Consider the following 24,672-nt stretch of genomic DNA (forward strand, 5'->3'; position numbering starts at 1 on the left):
TCTGAGCTTTGTCCTAGTCAGATGTTTTGTAGTTGATGTGTTTTCCCTGCCACTGGGTACTGAGGTTTGTGTGGCACCATTGGTCGGATCACTGGGCAGATGAACGTGTGTGGGCTGATGTTTCTGTAGCACAGCTTCCTGCATGTGACATGGATGGCCTCTAGGGCATATGTCTTCTCACGTGACAGGGTACTTCCAAGCCGCCCTCCAGGAAAGTTGTAGCAGTTTACCTGACACCAGGTATAAGAGGCCTGTTACCTCCATCCTGCTAGTAGCGGACAGTCCTGGTTTTAAAAATTTTGCCAAAGAGTGAAAAATGTTATTATTTTTTAAATTCACAGTTTCTTAATTACCACTGAGGTTATTTCTTTCAGAGGATGACTTGCCATTTGTCTCTTGTAAAAAATTTCTATTTCTGTCCTTTGCTCATTTTTAAATGGGCTTGCTTTTTTGTACATTGAATCATAGCTATGCTTTATGTGTTGTATTTTGGGAATATCATTTTTATTCTGTTGTATTATTGCAAATGTGTTCTCTCAATTTGTTTTCCCATCTTTTGTTGTTGTTTCTCGTCTCATTTTTTAAACAAATTTTAGTTGTTTTATTTCTTGTAGTTAATTTTTTCTTTTGTGATTTCCTCCCCAAACCCAGCTGTATTCATCAACGTATGCTATTGCCAAGTGATGTCATGGGTTAACATGATGGTATTTTAAGTTCAGCTTCTAGGACCATGTTAAGCTATAACATATATACTATGTCTCAACCAAAATAGATTGCTTTCATTCTTATATTCCATGACCTTTTTATTATTTAAGAATTTAATATTATTTAAGAATGAATAGTTAAATGAAAAGTTAATAGTTAATGAATAGTTAATAGTTAATGAATAGTTAATAGTTAATGAAAAGTTAAAACAAAAATGAAGCTTTGCCTTGTTTTCTCTTTGTAGGTCACATCTGTAAAGCAACAGATAGAAAAAAAATTGGAAGAGTTTAAGCAAAATTTCAGCAAAACTGAACAGGCCTTACAGGCAAGTCAGACCAAGGAAAATGAGCTGAGGAGAAGCAGTGAGGTAAGGAGCAGAGAGCATTTATTTGCTTCTGTGTATGAGGAAGTGCAAGGATTAAAGAATTTCTGCACTATTTTCCCCATGTAGTGTTTTTCTTTTTTATTTGCTAGAAGTATTACGAAGTGTTTTGTATATAATCTATGACGTAGAACATAAGTGGTTTTTTCACTTTCTGTTCTGATGTAACTTACTAATAAGCATCTAGCAATTATAGGAAAACATGACTTGTAGTAAATCCATTTGGTACTATTCTTTATTATTTTAAGATAGATTTAGACCACCTGTGAGATGGAAGGATGGAAGAAAGCACAGGATTTTCTTTTCTTCTTTTTATTTCCTTTTACTTTTAAAATGTATCTACTTTTGCTAGGCCTGGGTCTGCACTGCACGGGCTTCCTCTACCTTCGGGGGCTTTTCCTGTTGTGCCTCGGGGCTCTGGGGCACTCAGTCTCAGCGGTGGCAGCACACAGGCTCACACAGTTCCTCCCTGGCATGTGGGATATTCCCGTACTAGGGATAGAACCCGTGTCCCCTGCAGTGCAGGCAGACTCTTAACCACGGGACCACCAGGGAAGTCCTGCAAGGGGCTTTCTAAGTGAAAAGTAACAAAATTGGTGAAGGTATGATTTAAGTCCCCTTTCCAAAGTGATAGACTTAAATAAAGTTTTTTTGACAGATAAAGGGTTTCTAGATTTAATATTGTTACAAAAGCATTAACTAATAACTGTATGACTCTGGCTTCAACAGTCACACACTAATCTTCATGTGAAACATGTGCAGGCACGGGTGATGGTGTCTTTGTAGAGTCATGGTCATGATACACATGGTGCATGAGGTTTCCCAGTGACGAGGATACGAAGAGTAGCCTGATAGTGCTTCTACCAATAGATTTTATCTATACTTACTTTAATTTGCTTCTCTCTGAATTTATTTAGTTGCTTGGAGTTTATTTTAAAGGACTCAATTAAAAACCACTTAGGGGCAGTTTGTAGGCTGAAAACAGTTTGAGTAGAGCCGTAAGTCAGCCTCATAGTCTTATGGAGAAGCACAGCAGAACAGTAGAGGTTGCTTCTCCATCAAATGTCACAGGGAAGACTATTTTTCACAAGTTTTTAAAATATTTTTAAAGTATTAAATATTAAATCTTTTACATATCTAAAATTACTTGTTAGATTATACAGTTTTTTTTTTTTTTTTTCCTCTGTAAGGAACAGTGATTTATCCAGGTGAGGCAAGTCTAAATGTATTTATCCTCTCAGCTTCAAAAAGTGTATCGGTTCTAGAATCAGAACATCTGTCAGTGGCAAAGAAGAGGTTGTTAAAGCAGCTATAGCCTCAGAGGGGTAATATTGCTGGAAAGAGGCGGCCCCAGCCCCAGCCGCCTGAGTAGAGGAAAGCTTCATATCAGATGATGGTTTCATCAGCAAACGTTTTTAAATGGAAGCGTTTGTTTCAGCAAAACAAATGTTTGCCTTTTGGCCAGTGGGGACTAACCAACAGATGCTTCTGCTAACATTTCCACAGGCAGACTGGCAGCGAGCTCTTCCCTCTCTGAGCTTCCTTTTCAGCCAGGAACTCTCCTGCGACTCCACTGGCTGCCTGGTGGAAACATTTTGTAAAAGTGATCGTCTGGTTAAATGGGTCCAAACACTTTTTAAACGGTTTGCTGGGCCAAGGCTGCATAGCGAGCTGGACATTTCTTGCAGGTGTTTCTGAAGACTCATGCGTCCCTGCAGGGTCTGGTTTGTCAGCCGAGGAGCTGTCCACCATGAACTCGAGCTGTGCTGAGTTCAATGCCAGTCATGTTTTGCTCAATATTTCATAAAGTTCTGTGTCAGTGAGGGCAGTCATGGAGGTGTCTAGCACAGGGCCAGAGAGCTCACTTAGAATTAGTCTTCAATGCATGTTTGTGTTATGTGTCTTCTTTTGAGAATAATATCAAAAATTCAAAGGGCTTAGCTGGCTCTCACATTTTGAATTGGGATTGGAATCAAAAACAATCTATCCAGTTTGACACGTGGTATAACTTTGTGGTAAAATGGTGGCTTTAGACGAAGTGAGATCTGAACCTGCTCTGTGGCCTTGGGACCGTGACTTACCCTTTCTGAGTTTGAGTTGCCTTGTCTTCATATGAGGACTAATAGAACCCCTCCCTTTTCAGAGTTGAATTAATGATTAAATTAAGTATTGTATGTCAGGTGCTTAGACTTGTGCCCAACCCATAGGGCCCTTTGGTCTTGATAACTGTTAGAACTTTTTTGGTGTGACCACTGTTTGCTGTCACCCCGAGGCACAGAAAGTGATGAGCAAAGGACACGGCATTTGAGATTTTTGGCATTTAAAATTATAGCCTATTCTAGGCTATCACTCTGGGTGTCTTTCTGTATCTAATTATAAGTAAGTGCAAGCAAGTCTAGTGTGCTTATAGGTTTTGGATGCTGAAATAATGTGACAGTTGTACCGAAATGTTCCTTGTCCGTGTTTCACAAACTAATATGCCACTCACAATGAGAAATTATCAGTAGTGGAAACGTGATTTAATGGCCCAATCAAGGGTAAAGTTAACATTTAGTATCAAAGTGAATGGAGGGTTTAGCTAGGCTGCTCATCCAACATCTAGTGCCAGCCCCATAGCACTGGGGTTCGACAATCATAAACTGTCATTTGACAGCCAAGATGAGGGAACACTTGCTTGGGGACCTTCCTGAGCGTGGGGACCTGTATGACACGGGGTCCTCTAAGGGACCTGGTCTGGCAGGCGAGAATGATGAGGCGGAAGGGGAGAAGCACATCTTTTGCATCCATCCTTTGCGCCAGCCGGGGATGTTTTAAGTTTCATTCCTGGGTGCTGTCACGAGATGCCACACAGTAGCTCAAATGTGTTTTGTCTGGCCCTAGGAAATGACACTTCCCTTGCTGCTTCTAAAACCAAAGTTGATCTGGGTGGAATTGCTTGCTAAGCTCTAATGCTGGCTTGTGGTTATAGGGATTTTTGTTGTGTGTTTCCAGACTGGTGCCCAATTTTTCAAATCATGTTTGGTGGCGAGAGATGCCTGGGAGACTGTATCCTTGTATGCTTAACTCATTGTTGGTAATGAGCTACCCAATCAAGTCTTAAGTGGCTGTAAGCTGTGCAGAAAACTAATTGCTGATGGATGGCAGCCTACAGCTTCATTTGCAGATATTCATTTTCTAAATTCTGGCCTTTTAAAATTCTTGGGTTGGCCACAGCCAGAGCATGATAAGCCTCAGGGTCCCGGGGTTGGCGGAACGTTTCTTCATTTGAAACAAATATTTATGGAGATAATGCCAGAATAAAGGCACATTAATCTTTCCACTGGGCTTAGTGTTCGCTTAAATGTCTCCAGTTATGGACATGATGGATAGAGATGAGCAGACACATAAACATAAGTTGTCCCCCTCCCTCCTGGGGTCCCTCCTTCCTCTTCTTTTCACCTTCCTTCCTCCTGCTGGGATGCACCCAGCTTTAGCTTTCTGGCCACACCTCTAAATGTAGATGCCATTTGATTCAATGATTTTTTTAGAGCAAAAAATACAAGTTGCAAAATGTATCTTAGATGGTTACATTCTAGTTGCTCTCTTATGTGAGCTCATTTGGCTGATCTTAACATTGAACACACAGAATCTAGCTGCTGTTGAATTTTAGGAAGAAACACTACTACTAATGCCCCGCTGCCTGCGTTAGAGTGAGTTAAGGTATTTTTCCTTTCATGTCTGTGATCTAATTTGAGTGGGGATTATTCTGAGTCTGAAGAACAAACAAGTGATTACACATTCTCTAGTTGAATGAAGCTCCTTTAAGTCGATCACATCCTTGCACCTTAGTGATCATTCATCCTGTGCAGAATTTCACAATGACTGGTATGAATGTCAGTTTTGACATGAGTCAGTGCGGGCCTTTAGTCTGGTGGATCTCTTAATTCGATAGAGTCTCAGTTGAGCACATGGAAAGGAGGGAGGATCAAGACAAAGGAGACAGAATATAAGTGCAGCGGGCCCTTAAATTTTGATGATGAAATGAGCATATATACACGAACACAGCAGCCGCCAGCAAGTGTTCAAGTACTTTGTACCAGCCAGATTCTCCCTCTTCTTGAATTTGGCTTTGCTACATCAGTACCCATCTGCTGGTAGTAACCAGACTGATAATTGAAGGCAGGCTTCCAGCACCACGTTGCCAGGGCCATCTGTTTTCTAACGGTGCAGTAGGGTTTTGGAGGATGGGTCTTAACTGTTTCTTTAAGAATTCAAAAATTCCCTTCTCAGAGGAATATTTTTCTAAGTGTGTTTGTGTGCTTTTAAAGTTCGGCTTATGAGTCTCCCCTCCCCACACCACTCCAAGGATGGGGGTTGCGTAGTTCTGTCAGTTTGTCATGATACATGCCAATTCCCAGTGATCCAGAAGGTGCCATATAATGTAGGTTGAAATAATTAACAACTGTAACATCATTGAAGGTTGAACAGCGGGTTGAGGAATATGGATAGAGGATTTATAATATTTATTATGCAAGTCACATGGTTAATAAGAAGCATTTTTATTCGGCAGACAAATACTACTTTGTTTTAAGACTAAGAAAAATAGGTCTCCCTAGAAAATAGAATGAGGCTGCATGTGTCTGTCTGCTATTCTATGGCACATCGATGCACGGCTCTTCATTTAATCAGGTACCCACCAAAAGACCTGTCTTCACTGGGAAGCCTCAGATTCCTCCCTGTAGAATTGATCCTTCCATGCTCCAGCCTCTCATTTCCCATAGCACACTTCACCTCTCTCGAGCATATAACACATCCTGCCATGTATTAAGTGATGGCCCCCTGGCAGGTACCTGTCCTGAGGGCAGAGACTCTGTCTTAATTTGTAACTGCACCTTTCATAATGCCCATTCCAACATCTTGTACATTGCAAACGTTAATAAACATTTATTAAAGGTAATTGACTCATAAAGACATTCCCATATAGCAGTGAAACTTAAGATGGTTTTACAAAAAAAGATCAAAAATCATCACATGAATTTTTTTGGTTCGTCAGCACCTCGGAACTTTGCAAAGATATATTTGATTATTTAGGCGTGATGGAAACTTGGAGTGATTGTGTCTTTGGGAGGCTTGTAAAAAGGGTTTTCCTTATATGCGAATGTTTTAACAACCACAGGGACACCCGGAAAGTTCAAAAAGTAAACTTCTTGAAGGAAAAAGATTATCAGTTTTTAGGTTTCGTGCTTCTGACTTCTATTTATAGTATCATTTTATTGAAATAAAACTGTCTAACTTCATTGCTCGAAGGGCAAGTGTGGTTCCTCTCCTAGTGAGATGCACACATGGTCCCATGAGACAGAAGTCCCACCAAGGCAGAAGTCCTGAGTTGCTTGAGCATCTGTCTGGACAGTAAGACAACTACCTAAACCTGTCTTTTAGGAAATGAAGAGGGAAAACAGCCTCCTCAAGAGTCAGTCTGAGCAAAGGGCCCGAGAAGTCTGCCACCTGGAGGAAGAACTGAAGAAGGCCAAGCAGTGTTTGAGTCAGAGCCAGAATTTTGCAGAAGAAATGAAGGGTGAGTGGGGTTTTAGAGTTCTTCCCCTAGGCTAATGTTCCCTCGAGGGAGGTTGGATGTCATTAGAAACTTCTTTGAATTTTTCCATATCTTCTCCCAGAGAGATGTCAGCAGCTGATGTGGAAAAAGTTTTTGCTTTTCCACTTTTTAGTTTCTAGAGTGATAGTTGGACTTTTTTTTTTATTGGAACACACTGAGTCCCCAAATGCCTGGTTTTCAGCACTTTGAAACCAAAAGGGTAAATATTTTCCATACAAAAGTAAATTGTTGGTGCTGTCTCATTCCCCAGCATGCTATTTTGTGTCTCAAGTGTGTGTGTTAGTTACATCCAGACGGCTCATCTACTCACCCATTACCGTTTCCCTTATAATGGAAAATTCTATATTAAATGCATGTTTTCCCAGCCCTTAGTGACCGTTGTTTTTGGATGGCTTACTTGACTGAATGATTTTATTTCCTTACTTTCTATGTAGCCACAGAATGAGGCTATGTACACCAAATGATTCCGTTGTTTCACACTTATTTGTATGTGCCATGTGTCTTTATTTAGATTTATTTTCTCCCCTGGGGTGTTTGCACGTCTTGGATTTCTTTTAACCTGAGCGTTCTCTGACTCTTTTCTTTTTTAAATTCTAACCTCCCCATACAGCTTTCAATTTTCCACGGCAGGAAGTAGAAATATCAATCTTCAGGTGTTTTGAAAGAAAACTATAGGGAAAGAAAGAGGGTGTTTTTTTCAGCGTTGGTCACCGTGTCATTGCTTGAGGCTCTGACAAACAAATAGCCCCTGTGGCGCTGTCTCCAGCAGCCATCCACTCTCATTAGGTAGACGGAGATGAGCGGGCTGGAAAGAGGAATTGCTGTCCAGTTGGTATAACACCTGAGTTTATAATACATGCTACCTTTTTCATCTACTGAGATTCTTTAAGACTTCCCATTGTTGAATGAAGGCAGTGTGGTTATTCTCAACTCGGAGGGGCCTGTGGGCAGACGGGAGTTTTTAAGCAGAGAACAGGCAGTGATGGAGTCTATGACATCTTCCTGATGACTCTCATCTTCACAGGCACCACCCTGACTCTGAGGGGCTGGGGTGTGGGCCATTGCTCCTCACTGACATTCCTATGTTCGTCTCCAGAGTTGCTGATATATAGAACCATGTACATTTTAAAATTGAAGTATAGTTGGTTTACAGTGTTGTGTTAGTTTCAGTTGTACAGCAGAGTGATTCAGTTACACACACACACACACACACACACCTGATTTCAAATGCTTTTCCCTTACAGGTTATTACAGAATAATTGAGTATAATTCCCTGTAGCACCATATACTCTTGTACTTAAGCTTGATCCTGTGGATTTTTGGCTAAAATGGCAAAGAAGTTATTAACTTTTCTGAGATATCAGGGATGTTGCATAGTGATGTGGGATATTTCCATTTTAGTGCTGCTCTTGTCACACTTTTCTCTCCTTGAATAGCTATTTCCAAAAGGCAAAAATATGAATATACATAAGCATATACAAGGTAAAAGAATAAAAGAAAGTTTCAAGTGCTTAGGAAGATAACCCCTTGGTGTTTTATACAATAGCACTTTGTTATGCTGCTTAGAAAGAAGATAAACAAATGTATTGCCATCCTGAAAAGGACCATTTTCTTTATATGAGCTTAGATAATTATCAGGTGGTTTACTTTCAAGGAGGTATACAGGCAGTAATGCCAATTTTTACATGACTTAAGCTGTTTTTGTTTTTGTTTTTTTTTTTAGAGTTTAGAATTCTTGTAGAATAAGTATTTATTAAAGCCATGACAACTTAAAAATATATTTTTTCTGTTTTAATAGCTAAGAATACCTCTCAGGAAACCATGTTAAGAGATCTTCAAGAAAAGATAAATCAGCAAGAGAATTCCTTGACTTTAGAGAAACTGAAGCTTGCCTTGGCTGACCTGGAAAAGCAGCGAGATTGTTCTCAAGACCTTTTGAAGAAAAGGGAACATCACATTGAACAACTGAACGAAAAGTTAAGCAAAACAGAGAGAGAATCTGAAGCATTGTTGAGTGCTTTGGAATTAAAGAAGAAAGAATATGAAGAATTAAAAGAAGAGAAAACTCTGTTTTCTCGCTGGAAAAGTGAAAACGAACAACTTTTAAATCAGATGGAATCAGAAAAAGAAAGCTTGCAGAGTAAAGTTAATCACTTGGAAACTTGTCTTAAGACACAACAAATAAAAAGTCATGAATATAACGAGAGGGTAAGAACTCTGGAGATGGAAAGAGAAAATCTAAACGTGGAGATCAGGAACCTTCAAAATGTGATTGACAGCAAAACCGCAGAGGCAGAGACACAGAAACGAGCTTATGGAGAACTGCAACAGAAAGCTGAGTTCTCAGATCAGAAACACGAGAAGGAGATAGAAAATATGTGTTTGAAAATCTCTCACCTCACTGGGCAAGTGGAAGACCTAGAACATAAGCTTCAGTTACTGTCAAGTGAAATCATGGACAAAGACCAGCGTTACCAAGACTTGCATGCTGAATCTGAGAGCCTCAGGGATCTGCTAAAATCCAGAGATTCCTCTGCGATGACAATTGAGCCTCATCAGAGAAGTTGTTTAGCTTTTGAACAGCAGTCTGCACTGAACAATTCCTTTGCAAATACAATCGGAGAGCAAGAAAGTGTGCCTTCAGAAAGGAGTGGATGCCATGTAGCAACAGACCAAAGTCCGAAAAGTTCATCCATGTTGCAAAATAGAGTTGTTTCTCTTGAATTTTCCTTAGAGTCACAAAAGCAGATGAACTCAGATCTGCAGAAGCAGTGTGAAGAGTTGGTGCAAATCAAAGGAGAAATTGAAGAAAACCTCATGAAAGCAGAACAGATGCATCAAAGTTTTGTGGCTGAAACAAGCCAACGCATTAGTAAGTTACAAGAAGACACTTCTGTTCATCAGAATGTTGTTGCTGAAACTTTAGCTGCCCTGGAGAGCAAGGAAAGAGAGTTGCAACTTTTGAATGAAAAATTAGAAACTGAGCAGGCAGAGATTGGAGAGTTAAAAAAGAACAACCATTTACTTCAGGAATCTCTAAAGGAGCTACAGTTTTTGTCTGAAACCCTGAGCTTGGAGAAAAAGGAACTGAATTCCATCATTTCTCTAAATAAAAAGGACATTGAAGAGTTGACCCAAGAGAATGGGACTCTCAAGGAAATTAATGCCACCTTAACTCAAGAGAAGATGAACTTGCTCCAAAAAACCGAGAGTTTTTCGAACTGTATAGATGAAAGAGACAAAAGCATTTCAGAGTTATCTAATCAGTACAAACAAGAAAGGCTTACTTTACTACAAAGATGTGAAGAAACAGGAAATGCATTTCAGGATCTTAGTGAAAAATATAAAGCGGTTCAGGAAAAGAACTCTAAATTAGAATGCTTGCTGAGTGAGTGCACGGGTGTTTGTGAAGACAGAAAAAATGAATTAGGACAGCTAAAGGAAACATTTGCAAGGGAACACCAAGCATTTGTATCACAGTTAGCATTAGCTGAAGAAAGAAACCAGAATTTAATTGTGGAGTTGGAGACAGTGCAGCAAGCCCTGCAGTCTGAGATTACAGATATCCAAAACAGCTCCAAGAGGGAGACTGATGGTTTAAAGCAAGAAATCATGAATTTAAAGGAAGAACAAAATAAGATGCAACAGGAAGTTAGTGCCTTATTACAAGAGAATGAACACCTGATGGAATTAATGAAGACGAAACATGAGCATCAATGTCCAGAATTGGAACCAATTCAAGACTCTGAGAAAGAAGAGAGGGAGATAAATACATGTCACCTTCAACTTCCGATGGATCTTGATGTTAAAGATACTTCTCCAGACACTTGTAATGCACAGCTGGTGCAAGTAGAATCTGAAGTCAGAAACATGGAATTAAAACTTAAGAAGAGTGAGAAGGAAGAGTGTCTACAGTACGAGTTACAAACTAGAGAATTAGAAACTGAAGATTTGCAACAAGATCCTCAGTCACAAGATATTAGTGGCCTTGGAGACTCTGAAATAGATCCAGAAGAAAAATATATTTCAGTGCTTCAGGAGTTGTCAACAAGTCAGCAGGACAATGCCCACCTGCAGTGCTCTCTACAGACAGCCATGAACAAGCTGAATGAGTTAGAGAAAATGTGTGAAGCCCTGCAGGTTGAAAAGTCTGAACTCATATCTGAGCTGAATGACTCAAGATCAGAATGTATCACAGCAACTAGTAAAATGGCAGAAGAGGTAGGGAAACTAGTAAATGAAGTTGAAACATTAAATGACGAAAATGCACTTCTCCAAGGCGAGTTAGTGGAAGAAACACCAGAAGGTGAATTTGGTGAACAACAAGATGAGCAGACATCTGTGAACTTAAATCCTTTGGATGACAGTAATTTCTATGAGCATTTGACCGTGTCAAACAAAGAGGTTCAAATGCACTTTGCTGAATTACAGGAGAAATTTTCATCTTTACAGAGTGAACACAAAATTTTACATGAACAGCACTGTCTGATGAGCTCTAAGATGTCAGAGCTGCAGTCCTACGTTGACACGTTAAAGGCTGAAAATTCAGTCTTGTCGATGAGTCTGAGAAGCTCGCAAGGTGACTTGGTAAAGGAGGTGCCACCAGGACCTGGGGAGGAGCATTTACTGTCCTTGTCATTTTCTTGTGTGACTGACAGCCCTGGTAAGGCAAGTTTGGGAGAGTCCTCTTTTTACAAAGATCTTCTAGAGCACACAACAGAAACGTCCCTTTTGAATAATCTAGAAGGGACTGTTTCGGCAAACCAGTCCAATGTAGAGGAAGTCTCTTGTAGTAGTCTGGAGGAGGAGAATCTGACCGAGAAAGAGATCCCCTCTGTCCCACTGAGGAGCACTCGAGAACTTGAGACCCTCTGTCAGACGTACTTCCAGTCCCTCAAGCAGCTGGAAGAGGAAATCGAAAGTCAAGGGATTACGAAAAACAAGGAGATCAAAGAGCTCAAGGAGCTACTGAGTTCTTCGAGGGAGGAGCTTGACGACCTCAGGAAGCAGTATTTGTCAGAAAATGAACAGTGGCAGCAGAAGCTGACAGATGTGACAGCGGAGATGGAGTCCAAGTTGGCGGCTGAAAAGAGACACACAGAGCACCTTACACTTGAGCTTGAGGTGGCGCGGCTTCAGCTGCAGGGTCTGGACTTAAGCTCTCGGTCTCTGCTTGGCACCGACATAGAAGATGTAAGTACACGGGACTGACGTGCTATTTCTCTAGTTGAGTGCCCAGGAGGCATGCAGTGTTTGTTGAAATCGACATTAAATCCAAATTAAAATATTTTTAGGGTTTAAGGAAATAAGAGCAAAATATACCAAAGTTTTGAAAAAATAAGCCAGAACTTTAGGAAAGTGTGTCACCTTTATTTAGGGGGTAATTTCTATCATCATCATCTTTAAAAATTATTATATTGGACATTACTACAGATGTTTTTTAAAGTATCCTCAAGAAAATCATGTTACAGAGTCAGAATATCTTCTTGAGGATGTCTGTATATTTTCACTTTGTGATTTAATAAAACACATTGAATCTCAAACTGGCACTTAGGAATGGTAAGGTGATCAGAATTTTTACCTCTCTTACTCTTTTCAGACTTTTTAATGTTACAGAGTTATAGACATGAAGCTAAATATTAGTGTTTATTTTGTAATTCTGAATACTTTTCTAACACTTTGCTTGGGTACAAATCTATGATTTGATATCAGTTATTCTAAAAGACACTTTTTTCTTTGTTGAATAAAAAGTGGTTTAGTTACTTATACCTTTGTCTTTTCTAGTCTACCAGCTAAACTAATAATGGTGTACAGTCAATGAGTCTCACTTAATTACCTCCCTCTACCTCTGTAGGGTGGTAGAAGGCACATGGAGAGGTGACAGCAATTGTGATCAAAGTCCCCATTTTACAGATAAGAGAAGGGGAGGTTTAAACATGTGATTTATCCAAGAATATAGGCTGCTTATATTAAGTGATTTAAGTCCTTGACCTGGAAATCTGGTTATGAAGCCTTACTGCCTTCTCTTATTGAAGAGTGTCATAAGTGCTGAAGATGGAAGCTGACCATTTAATTTGGAATTTGTTAGCCTCTTATTTGATAATCCCAAAGAAAATTTCAAATTTGGCTACTTAAAATATTCCTAACAGGAAACAAATTTTGAAATGTAACTACATCACAATTTAGATGATCACATAAACTGACCTGAAGGCTTTGTCTTCTTGATAAATACCCAGGACCTTGTACATGGAGAACACTTCCTGAATGTTTGTTTAATTGTGTTGACTATTTGGATGGAGAGATGTGAATCTGGTAGGCAGTATGCCATTTAGCAGAGACAAGTGTCTAGTTTCCAAAAAATAATAAGCCTATTTATTCTGATTCTTCTTGAAAAGTAAGATGCATTCTTATTATATTTTGCAACTACAGGCTATTCTGGGTGGAAACGATAGCTGTGACATAAGAGAATCAGAAGAATATATTTCAGAAACTAAAGAGAGGACCCCAAAGCATGAGATTCACCAGATTTGTGAAAAAGATGTTCAGCAGGACCTCAGTCTAGAGATGGAGAAAATAACAAAGACTGGTGCAACCAAACTTACAGAAGAATGGTCCAGAGAGCAGTCCTCAGAAAGCAGTCATGAGACCCCAGTGGAAGATCCAGCCCAGGGCTGTTCAGGATGCATTTCTGAACTGTCCCTTTCTGGGCCTAATGCTTCAGTGCCTATGGATTTTCTGGAGAATCAGGTAACCATTCAGAGTCTTGAGCTGAAAGTAAAAGAGACATCAAATGAGAATTTGAGATTACTTCATGGCATAGAGGAGCGTGACCAAAAAGTTGAAAACTTGCTAAATGAAATCAAAGAGTTAGACTCAAAATTCCATTTACTGGAAGTACAATTAACTACCAAGATTGAAGCATGTGTGGCATTGGAAAAAATAGTTGAGGAACTTAAGAAAGAAAAATTAGATTTAAATGAAAAATTGGAATCCTTTTCTTGTCATAACCAGAGAGAAGAAAGTTCAGGAGGTCTCACTTCCAACTTAGAAATGGTCACAAGCAAATTTCCACATGAAGGTATTGAAGATGATGTAGCCAAGGTGACTGACAACTGGAGAGAGAAATGTCTCCAGGTGGAAAATGAGCTACAGAGGATTCAATCTGAGAAAGATAGCATGGAGCATCATGCCCTCTCTGCTGAAGCCAGCTTAGAGGCAGTTCAAACAGAGAAACTATATTTAGAAAAAGACAATGAAAATAAACAAACAGTTATAACCTGTCTTGAGGAAGGACTCTCAGTGGTCACAAGTGAGAGAGATCAGCTTCGTGGAGAGTTAGATACTTTGTCAAAAGAAAATCAAGAGCTAGATCAGATGTCTGAAAAGATGAAGGAGAAAATACGGGAGCTTGAATCTCATCAAAGTGAGTGTCTGCATCTCCAAGAATGGCTTCAGAGTTTGGAAAAGGACTCACAGGCACTGTCTCTGGTAAGAAGTGAGCTGGAAAACCAAATTGAACAACTGAATAAAGAGAAAGACTCACTTGTATGGGAATCCGAAAGCCTGCAGACCAAACTGAGCGAATCGGAGCATGAAAAGCTGGCCATCACCAAGGCTTTGGAGGCTGCCCTGATGGAGAAGGGTGAGGTCGCGGTGAGGCTGAGCTCCACGCAAGAGGAAGTGCACCAGTTGAAAAAAGGCATTGAGAAACTCAGGGTCCGCATTGAGGCTGATGAAAAGAAGCAGCTCCATGTCTCAGAGAAACTGAAAGAAAGCGAGCGGAGGAATGACTCGCTTCAGGACAAGGTTGAGACCCTTGAAAGGGAGTTGCAGATGGCAGAAGAAAACCAAGAGCTGGTGATTCTTGATGCTGAGAATTGCAAAGCAGAGGTGGAAACCCTAAAAACACAAATAGAATTGATGACTGAACGCCTAAAAGATTTAGAATTAGACCTTGTCACAATACGGTCTGAAAAAGAAAATCTTTTGAAACAGCTACAAGAAAAACAAGGTCAGGCGTCTGAATTAGATACGCTACTCTCTTCATTGAAAAACCTATTAGAAGAAAAGGAGCGAGAGAAAATACAGACGAAAGAAGAAGCTAAAAGTGCAATGGAGATGCTGCAAACACAGTTGAGAGAGCTAACTGAGGAAGTAGCAGCCTTATGTGATGACCAGGAGACATGGAAGGTCGAAGAACAGAGTCTGGACTCTCCTGCCCAGGAGGTACAACAGCTGAGAAATAACATTGAAAAGCTGAAAGTCCACTTGGACATTGATAAAAAGAAGCAGCTCCAAATCCTAGAAAAACTGAAGGAAAGTGAGCATCAGGCCGATTTCCTTAAGGATACAGTTGAGAACCTTGAAAGAGAACTCAAGCTATCAGGAGAAAACCAAGAGCATGTGACTCTTGAGGCTGAGAAGTCCAAAGCAGAAGTAGAGACCCTGAAAGCAACAGTGGAGGAGATGGACCAAAATCTGAGAGGTTTGCAATTAGATCTTGTCAATATAAGATCAGAAAAAGAAGATCTGACTAAAGAATTACAGAAGGAGCAGAGTCGAGTGTCTGAATTAGAAACGTTAAATTCTTCATTTGAAAACCTATTGCGGGAAAAAGAGCAAGAAAAAGTACAGATGAAGGAAGAATCTAAAGCTGCAGTGGAGATGCTGCAAAAAGAATTAGAAGAGCTAAACGAGAAAATGGCAGCCTTGGGTAATGACCAAGAGACCCGGAAGGTCAAAGAACAGAGCCTGAGTAGTCAAGTAAATTCCCTTGAACATGAGAAGGCTCAGTTGCTGCAGGACCTTGATGATGCCAAAAGTAATTACATGATTTTGCAGTCTTCTGTGAATGACCTCATTCAAGAAGTTGAAGATGGCAAACAGAAACTAGAGAAAAAGGATGAAGAAATCAGTATACTAAAAAGTCAGACTCGGGACCAAGAGCAGCTTGTCTCTAAACTGTCCCAGATGGAAGGAGAACAGCAACTTTGGAAGAAGCAAAAGGCAGACCTGGAAAATCTGATGGTGGAATTGGAGCAGAAGATTCAGGTGCTGCAATCCAAAAATGATGCTTTGCAGGACACCGTAGAAGCTCTGCAGAATTCTTCCAGGAATCTGGAGAAAGAGCTTGAATTGACAAAATTGGAAAAAATGTCCTTTGTTGAAAAAGTAAGTGGCTTTATGTCTTTACATTTGAATCTGTTGTCAGGAGGAGGGGCAACCACTGTGTGAGTTCTGTTTCTTTCTGGACAGCATTTGCTGTATAGGATCAAACTTTGTAAAGGCTTTAAGTTTGGGGGTCTTGAACTATGGGGCATATTGACTTGGCTCCAATAGTGAGTAATTCTTAGCTTTGGCACACACTTCCATGGGGTACTTCTATGGATTGGCCCAGTTTTCACTGTGACACCTGGATAGGGAAGAAGCTTTGGGTTGCGCATGGTTTATCTCTTGTAGTACATCAGAATAGTAGCCCACACACCCATACCCAGTTGAGTACCACTGCTGTAGAGAGTATAACACACATTAGTCAGAATCAGTAGAGATCACTTTTGCCTCTGCCCTGCCATTTTTGCCTTTAGGGGAAATAACTGTTAAAGATACTGATATAATTATAACCAACAGAACCCTCATGGCTCCCAGGACATGTCCCTCGCAGGGATTTTGTGCTTTCAGCCCCGTTCTCTTTGGGCAGTCTCCTGTTTTGTTAGCTGATGATGAAAGGGAAGATCTGCCATCAGGAAACTCTATTAAAGAAAAGTTAAAAATTTCCCCTATACTTACTGATCTAGGAAAGTGATTCCTTCAAATTAAGTTTTTATTGGACAAGTAGATTATCCAGAAAATACAGTCAATCATATCTCAATATTTTCCAAGAATTTCAAGTTTTTGCATAGCTTGCAAGTGATAGTAGTTATGGTAGAGACAGTTAGACAGACTTTACTGGGCTATTTCAGTCTGGTGTAGGGATGGATGCAAACAATCCTGCTTTAACTGGTTTTAACAAACTATCATCCTGTTTCTTGCGTTTTAGCATGGCTCTAGAGAATACATAAGAGATCCAAGGGTTGATCGATTAAGTCGCTGCCTCGTAAATACTTTCTGGTGTTTAAGTTTAATTCAAATCATTACCTCTATGAAGGATTTTAAGATTCGCTAATATTATCTTTCTTTGTCATTCCTTTCCTTATTGCTGTTTTTTGTTAAATCTTGCAGAGAAGAAAAGGCAAGCTTATCAGTCGGTTTTGAGAATATTATTTGAGTGGATTAGTAACGGGAGGATTAGCTGGGTTTTATTTTATTATTGGAGGGATGTGAATGTCACAAATATGCTGTGTCACAGTGATTAATTTGATCAAACAGACAACCATAAGCAGATCCTAATGAAAGATGAAATTTCAGGTAAACACAATGACTGTGAAGGAAACTGAGTTTCAGAAGGAAATACATGCAGTGATACAAAAAACGGTGGCACTGAAAGAAGAATTTAGTGGGGAGAAAAACAGGCTAACGGAAGAATTAAATTTAATGTTGGAAGAAGTGAAGAGCAGCAAAGTAAGTTTCTCTATGACAGATTCATTACACTCTAATAATTCTTGTGCACTCTCTCCTTGTTTGTTTTTGTAAGATCTTCTGAGATGTATCAAACTTTTATTAGCTTTTGAAAAGAATAACCCAAAGCTATGTCATGGTCAGACCTGCAGTAATCTTTGCCATCCAGCAGTGTCATGAGCCCTGAAGGAGTCCAAAGAGGCCCCCAAACACATCAAAATACCTGTCAAGGAGCCCAGATATGTTTTTCATAGAAGACAGCCCTTCTGACTATATTAACTCATACCAGAAATGGATTGCATGCAGCTTTCAGTAGGCTGTTTTCCTGGCCTGCCCCAGATTACAAGCCAGAGTGTTGCTAGAGACAGATGCACTGATCTTGCAAAGAACTAACAAAGTAACAGAGAGTCACAGTAAAATGTAAAGTTGGAGCAGTCTTGGGGTGCTATTTTAGGGCAGGTGGTGGCAGAACTATAGCATTTGGGCTGCCACTCCCACTGCTGGTCTCATAATAGACATTGCTGATTCACGCGCTTTCTCCTGAATCTCTTAACAACGAGACTTAGGTAGCAGCTACCATGCAGCCAGATGGTAAAATTCCTGTATCCATATAATCCGTGTGCAACTTCATCCCCAAGTAGTTTTTAGAAAAGGATAGGAAAATATAATTGTGATTATGAACCAGAATAATCACATAAAGTTGCAGTGATATTTGGAATAGCCTGTATAAGAAATGGGGGAAATTTGTGCTTTTTTTTTAAAATAAGGTAGGTTTTTAAAAAATTCTTAACTGTATGTCTTTGCTGTGTCTTTGTTGCTGCCTGTGGACTTTCTCTAGTTATAGAGGGTGGAGGCTAGTCTAGTTGCAGTGCTCAGGCTTCTCGCTGCCGTGACTTCTCTTGTGGAGCACGGGCTCTGGAGTCCAAGCTCAGTAGTTACGGCACGTGGGCTTAGTTGCTTGTGGCTTATAGGATCTTCCGGACCACGGATGGAACCCATGTCCCCCGCATTGCAAGGTGGATTCTAACCACTGAACTACCAGGGAAGCCCTGTGCGTTTCTTTAAATATGATATTTAATAAAAATGGAAACGCTTTGGCATTTAATCTCAGCAATTGGTTCATGGGATTTGTGGCAATGCTATGTGGAAGGAGTTCCTATGAATGATATCTGAGTCCTGCACCTGCTGAAATCTGCTTGGGACTGAGCAGTTTGAGAGTATCCCTAGTATATTGTTACTTGCATTTCATTTATAGGCTCTACAAAAAAAAAAAAAAAGCTAAGTGTTCAGCTTGAAGGCTGTATGTATGAGCGTGTTGGTCTGCAATGGCTTTATTCATTCTGTAAATACTACTAAGGTCAGAGGATAGAATGGGGAACGATAGCTATCCAGTGGTTTCTGCACTCACAGAGCTTACCATCTCGACACAATAAATCACTCCATAGGAAATGTATAAAATAATCATAAACGCTTCGAGTGCTATAAGATTTCCCTGGTAGTCCAGTGGTTAAGCATCTGCCTGCCACTGCAGGGGACACTGGTTTGATTCCTGGTCTGGCGAGATTCCACAGACCCTGAGGCAGCTAAGCCCATGTGCCCAACTACTGAGCCTGTGCTCTGCAGTAGGAGATACGCTGCAGTGCGAAGTCCGGGCCCAACTACCGAGCCTGTGCTCTGCAGTAGGAGATACGTTGCAGTGCGAAGTCCGGGCCCAACTACCGAGCCTGTGCTCTGCAGTAGGAGATACGCTGCAGTGCGAAGTCCGGGCACCAGAACTAGAGAGCAGTCCCCCCCTTGCTGCAACTGGAGAAAGCCCGTGTGCAGCAGTGGAGACCCAGTGTTGCCAAATAAATTATTATTAAAAAAAAAAACGACTGTTAAGTGTGATAAAGGAAACAAGATCCTTTCTGCAGAATGTTTGGGAAGTTGGGTATAGGAGTAGGGAACAACCTAACTTAGACAAGGTTGTCTGAGAATGCCACTGCAAGGCAAGAAGGCACCATGTGAAGAACACGACCAAGGAGGGAGCCTTCTAAGTCTATAGAGCGGTGTGACAAAATCTCTGAAATTAGGGACTTCCCTGGTGGTCCAGTGACGAAGACTCTGTGCTCCCAATGCAGGGGGCCTGGGTGCAATCCCTGGTCAGGGAATTAGGTCCCATGTGCCGCGACTGAGAGTTCACATGCCTCAACTAAAGATCCCGCGTGCTGTGATGAAGGTTGAAGATCCTGTGTGCTGAGAAGACGTGGAGCAGCCAAAAAAGGCGGCGGGGGGGCGGGGGGGTGGCAGGCAACAAAACTCTGAAATTATGAACACCTATGGACATTTTCACAATTGAAAGGAAACCATTGTGGCTGAAGTCAGATGGAAAATAATATGCAAGAAGGTTGGAGCAGTAGGAAAAGATGGTAAAGAACTAGAGTACAATCTAAAGTGACACAAAACACAGGGGGCTGGTGATTGAAGGGAAGATTTAGGAAAGATACATGAATTTGGCTAGTTCACAGTATAGGTAGTGTTTAAAAATTATGAGGATGGTAGAAAATACAGATGGAGAAGAGAAGGTGAAGAGGCGGCTCAGGGCCCAGCCCAGGTGACCCCCCAGCAAGTGGGGTGAGACAGGAGGAAGAGGCAGCAAAGGAACTGAGAAGACAGGAGGAGGCAAACCAGGAGAGTGTCCTGTTCCTGAAGGCATGAGTGGAGGCTGTCTTGGGACTGAAGGAGTGGTCAGCAGCATCAGATTCTGCTCAGAGGTTGAAAGAGATGAGGGCTAAAGAATGGGGTTTGTAACATGGAGCTTGATGATGCTGTTTCAGGAGGAGCTGGGATAAAAGGTTGGAGCGGGTTGAGGAGTGGTTGATGAGAAAGTGAACACAGCATGTATATAAACACGTGTAGGAACAGCTATTTGGGATCACGCACAGAGAAGCCAGATGCCTCTAGGGCTGCAGTTTTGCTAGTCCTGCACCATGAAGGGGGAGAGGGGCAGAGGAGTGGGGAGCATGTGGAAGGAAATTCTTCAAGTGACAGAAGATGCACGTAAGCTGGCCAAGGAAGGGGGCTTGAGTGTAAAGGTGTTGGTGGTGCTGTTGATGAGGTCAAGAAATTACCATAATAGAAGTACTTAAAAAAGTGAGAAGCCAAGGGAGCCAAGGAAGGTTTGGTCCAGGGTGTCTTAGTTGTGAAATTGAGGTTTCAGAGATCCTGTGCTCCTTGTGGAGGTGACCTGGGGTTGGAACAAAGGAAATTGCCCCTGGAGGTGAAGTCGCCATTTAAAGTGAATTAAGTCATCCCTCAGTATCCACAGGAGATGGGTTCTAGGCCCCTCCAGTTTACAAAATTCATAGATGTTCAAGTCCCTCATATAAAATGGCATAGTGTTTGCATATAACCTATACACATCCTCCTGTATACTTTAAGTCTGCATGTGCTCAGTTGCTAAGTCATGTCCGACTCTGCAACTCCATGGACAGTAGCCTGCCAGGCTTCTCTGTCCTTGGGATATTCCAGACAAGAATACTGCAGTGGGTTGCCATTTCCTCTTTCAGGGGATCTTCCCAACCCAGGGATCGAACCCAGGTCTTCTGTGCCTGCATTGGCAGGTGGATTCTTTACCACTGAGCCACCTGGAAGCCCATACTGGATTACTTAAAATACCTAATACTATGTAAATAGCTGTAAGTACTCTGCCTGCAATGCAGGAGATCCCAGTTTAGGAAGATCCCCTGGAGAAGAGATAGGCTACCCACTTCAGTATTCTTGGACTTCCCTGGTGGCTCAGACAGTAAAGAATCCACCTGCAGTGTGGGAGACCTGGGTTCAATACCTGGGTTGGGAAGATCCTCTGGATCTTCCAGAGCAACCCACTCCAGTATTCTTGCCTGGAGAGTCCTCATGGACAGAGGGACAGTGGGCCCCAGTCCATCGGGTTGAAAAGAATTGTACAGGACTGAGCGACTAAACAACAGCAATAAGTAACTCACTAGAATATGTAAATACAATGTAAATGCTGTGTGGAAAATTCCTGGTACACAGAAAATTCAAGTTTGACTTTTTGGAACTGTCTGGAATTTTGGGGGAGGGGAGGTGGAATATTTTTGTTTTGTAGTTGGTTAAATTTGTAGATGTTTAATCTGTGGCTATAGAACATCAACTGTACATTGCTAAGGATTATAGCACTAATTCTATGTAGATTTTGTCTTGCCTATAAATGATTTTTTTCCCTTCCATACTCAGTGTTCCTAAATATATATGTCCAGGTTCTTAATTATCTTCCCATAATTTTATTGTTTTTCTCATTAGGGTCAACTGAAGGAGCTCATGCTAGAAAATAGTGAATTGAAGAAGAGTTTGGATTGTGTACACAAAGACCGTATGGAAGAACAAGGGAAAATGAGAGGAGAAATAGCTGAATATCAGCTACGGCTTCAGGAAGCTGAAAACAAACATCAGGCTTTGCTTCTGGACACAAACAAACAGGTAAAAATGCGTGGTCTGGTGACTGGGCAGGCTGAAGAGTGTGTCGGTGGTGGTGATGAGGCACTTTTTGCAAGGAAGCCAGTGTTGTGTATTATAGTTATGCTTCACAATTTTGTGAATGGTCTCATTCTATTAACTTCCCTTTCTTTCCCTCAGTTATTTGCACGTGTCTTATTTTATGCCTTGTTACATTTCCATCTTGGAGAGAGTTCCAAAAACCATGGTCTTTGGAATAGCAGTTTTCTTTTCTGTTTGTTTCCCTTATGATGTTTTTACTTGAGCCTCCTGGCTAAAGTAACATTTTTTTTTGCCCTAGCATGAAATGGAAATCCAGACATACCGAGAGAAACTGACTTCTAAGGAGGAATGTCTCAGCTCACAGAAGGTGGAGATAGACCTCTTAAAGTCCAGTAAAGAAGAACTCAATAATTCTTTGAAAGCGACCACTGAGATTTTAGAAGAATTGAAGAAAACCAAGGTAAGTACACTTATCATTACTTCATAACTTAGAATGGCTTATACATGTAACAGTGGTTTTAGATTTTAATTTTCATGAAAAAGTTTTTGTAGTGATAAATAAAATCATTCATCAGTTGTCTGCTGAGTTGTTTCTACAAATGAGAGGACAGCATGCAGTTCCATAGCTTGAGCAGACTTTATTCATCACTCAGTGCATCCTGTCAAAGTAGAGGATGTCAGAGACTTCCGGAAGTGGATATGAAGATCAAGCCTATAACAGAGGACAGCAAGCTCCTCCAGACATAGATAATGATTTGGTGAAAGTCTTAATGATTGGTCTTCAGGTTCACTACTATCACCAAACCTTTCCCATGACTTTGGGGCTCAAGGTGGGCCAAGCGCTCGGCCAGCCATACACATGTGTACGTTCTCCTCTTCCTCTCGATGCAGGGACCATCGAACTTTTTTCTTTGGGAAAAAAAGTGAACCCCAATCTCAGTATTGTTAGACTATGTGTGTGGGCTCAGTTGCTCAGTCATGTCCAACTCTTTTCGACGCCGTGGACTGTAGCCCACTGGGCTCCTCTGTCCATGGAATTTTCTGGGCAAGAATACTGGAATGGGTTGCCGTTTCCTACTCCAGGGGATCTTCCCTACCTAGGGATCCAACCCATGTTTCTTGCGTCTCCTGCATTGGCAGGGCGGATTCTTCACCACCGTACCACCTGGAAAGTTCCACTGTTAGAGTATAGGAAGTCCTATAGTAGTTCTTCCTAGAGAAGGAGGCTGATTTCATTCCCACAAATACTTTGCATAAAACAAATGCCATCCAGAATGTAAAATATGAACCTGGAAAGTAAATATCTTTCAGAAAAGTTAGATAACTAGGTATAGATTTCTTATGTTTATAGTCTTATACAATTATCATGGTGAAGGAAATATACCAAGGAAATACAAACTAAGTTTAAAATAACATTAATGATCAATAATGTCCTGTTGCTACAAAATGAGAGATATTAGGTTTAATAACAGAAAGAAATTGCTTCAGGTCTACTTTTTAATTTACTTACTTTCTCCTTTTTTAAAATCTTTGACAGTTGTACTGTGGGGTATGTCTATTTATATATGTACAAAATGGTACATTGTTAGTTGAGTCTATTCAAATCTCATAATTTTATTGAAGTTGATAAGCATTGTTGAAATTGAATTAAATCTGTCTCTAATCCATTTATGTTTGGAATCAGAAATAGAAAATTCTGAAAGTGCAGATTTATTGCAACATTGCTGGTGAAATTATTTCAAGGTGAAATGTACAAAGAGGGAAATCTACTTGTAACATCAATGTGCTGCTAAGCTTCTTCTTTCTTTTTTTTGATAGTTTGGTCTGCCTTTGTATGTTTATGATCTCTTATCAGAAACTCTAGAGCTATATTATTTTAGAATTCTGTATTTCTTAGATATTAGATAATGCAGTGCATATGCCACATATCACATAATATCTTATCAGAGTCTGGGGTGATACTTCATAATCAAATTCATAGTTTTATAGCAAAATGTATGAATATTTTCACAAGGTGGGATAAATAAAGACTATAAATTCCTTTATATCTGTTCAGGTCAAGTTTTGCCTATAAATCATTTTCAGAACTTGTTTTTTTGATTTTGCAATTGTGCTTAAGGAACTATGAACATGTACTACTAAGAAGTGCTTGATGACATAATTCTCCCACCATTCTGTTCACTTTTTGTTTGAGTTACTTCAACATTTAAATTTATGTTATAAACCATAATATCATTTGGCTTTAAATTAGCGTTGTGAGCCACATCTCTGGCCTTCATCTGGTGTGACTCGGCAAATGTCATCTGAGGCATTGAAACTGCAACAGCACAGAATGGCAAATGGGACACAATCCTCTCATCCGGAGTGTTCTGCCCACCAAGAATATGTCCATGGACCCGCGCCCCTACCTCCCGGGTGTGCCTCCCATTGGATAAACACAGATACACCGGGCTACTTACTTAGTAGGACATTATGTTAAGAAAGGGAGTGACAAAGACAGTGTTTACTGGGGGGACTTAGGACACTGAACAGAGACGAGGAATTGTTTTATGCATCTTTAGATGTTTTGTCTTGTTCTTAAACTTACAGCATATGATTCTTAATTATATCTCATTGTTATTTTTCCATATGCTCACGAAAAGCAATTCAAGGTTTTTAAGTGGAATTGCTTTTGTTTTGTAGATGGAAAATCTAAAACATGCAGATAAGTTGAAGAAGGAAAACGATCGTGCCCAGAGTAAAATAAAGTTGTTGGTGAAATCCTGTAAACAGCTGGAAGAGGAAAAGGTGATGTTGCAGAAAGAACTATCTCATCTTGAAGCTGCACAGGAGAAACAGAGAGCAGGTGGGTGCTAGCCCGGCGCACATCGATAAGCCCTCACTGGCGCCGACTAGTGACGTCACATACACATCGACACATCGGCGCCCTCACTGGCGCCGA

At 40.7% G+C, this 24,672-nt stretch overlaps 1 protein-coding gene across 1 annotated transcript in view; it reads left to right on the top strand.

The window, feature by feature from the left end:
• Positions 1–24,672, top strand: part of CENPF (centromere protein F, 350/400kDa) — a 62,046-nt gene that overhangs the window by 24,854 nt on the left and 12,520 nt on the right. The window contains exons 10-17 of the mRNA XM_010853061.1: positions 950–1,072; positions 6,506–6,641; positions 8,479–11,873; positions 13,110–15,851; positions 17,085–17,237; positions 21,537–21,713; positions 22,030–22,191; positions 24,414–24,576. Of these exons, the coding sequence (XP_010851363.1) occupies positions 950–1,072; positions 6,506–6,641; positions 8,479–11,873; positions 13,110–15,851; positions 17,085–17,237; positions 21,537–21,713; positions 22,030–22,191; positions 24,414–24,576 (7,051 nt within the window). The remainder of the gene's footprint in view (positions 1–949; positions 1,073–6,505; positions 6,642–8,478; positions 11,874–13,109; positions 15,852–17,084; positions 17,238–21,536; positions 21,714–22,029; positions 22,192–24,413; positions 24,577–24,672) is intronic.

The sequence above is a fragment of the Bison bison genome, unplaced genomic scaffold (genome assembly GCF_000754665.1).
Source record: "Bison bison bison isolate TAMUID 2011002044 unplaced genomic scaffold, Bison_UMD1.0 scf7180017864322, whole genome shotgun sequence".
NCBI lineage: Eukaryota > Metazoa > Chordata > Mammalia > Artiodactyla > Bovidae > Bison > Bison bison.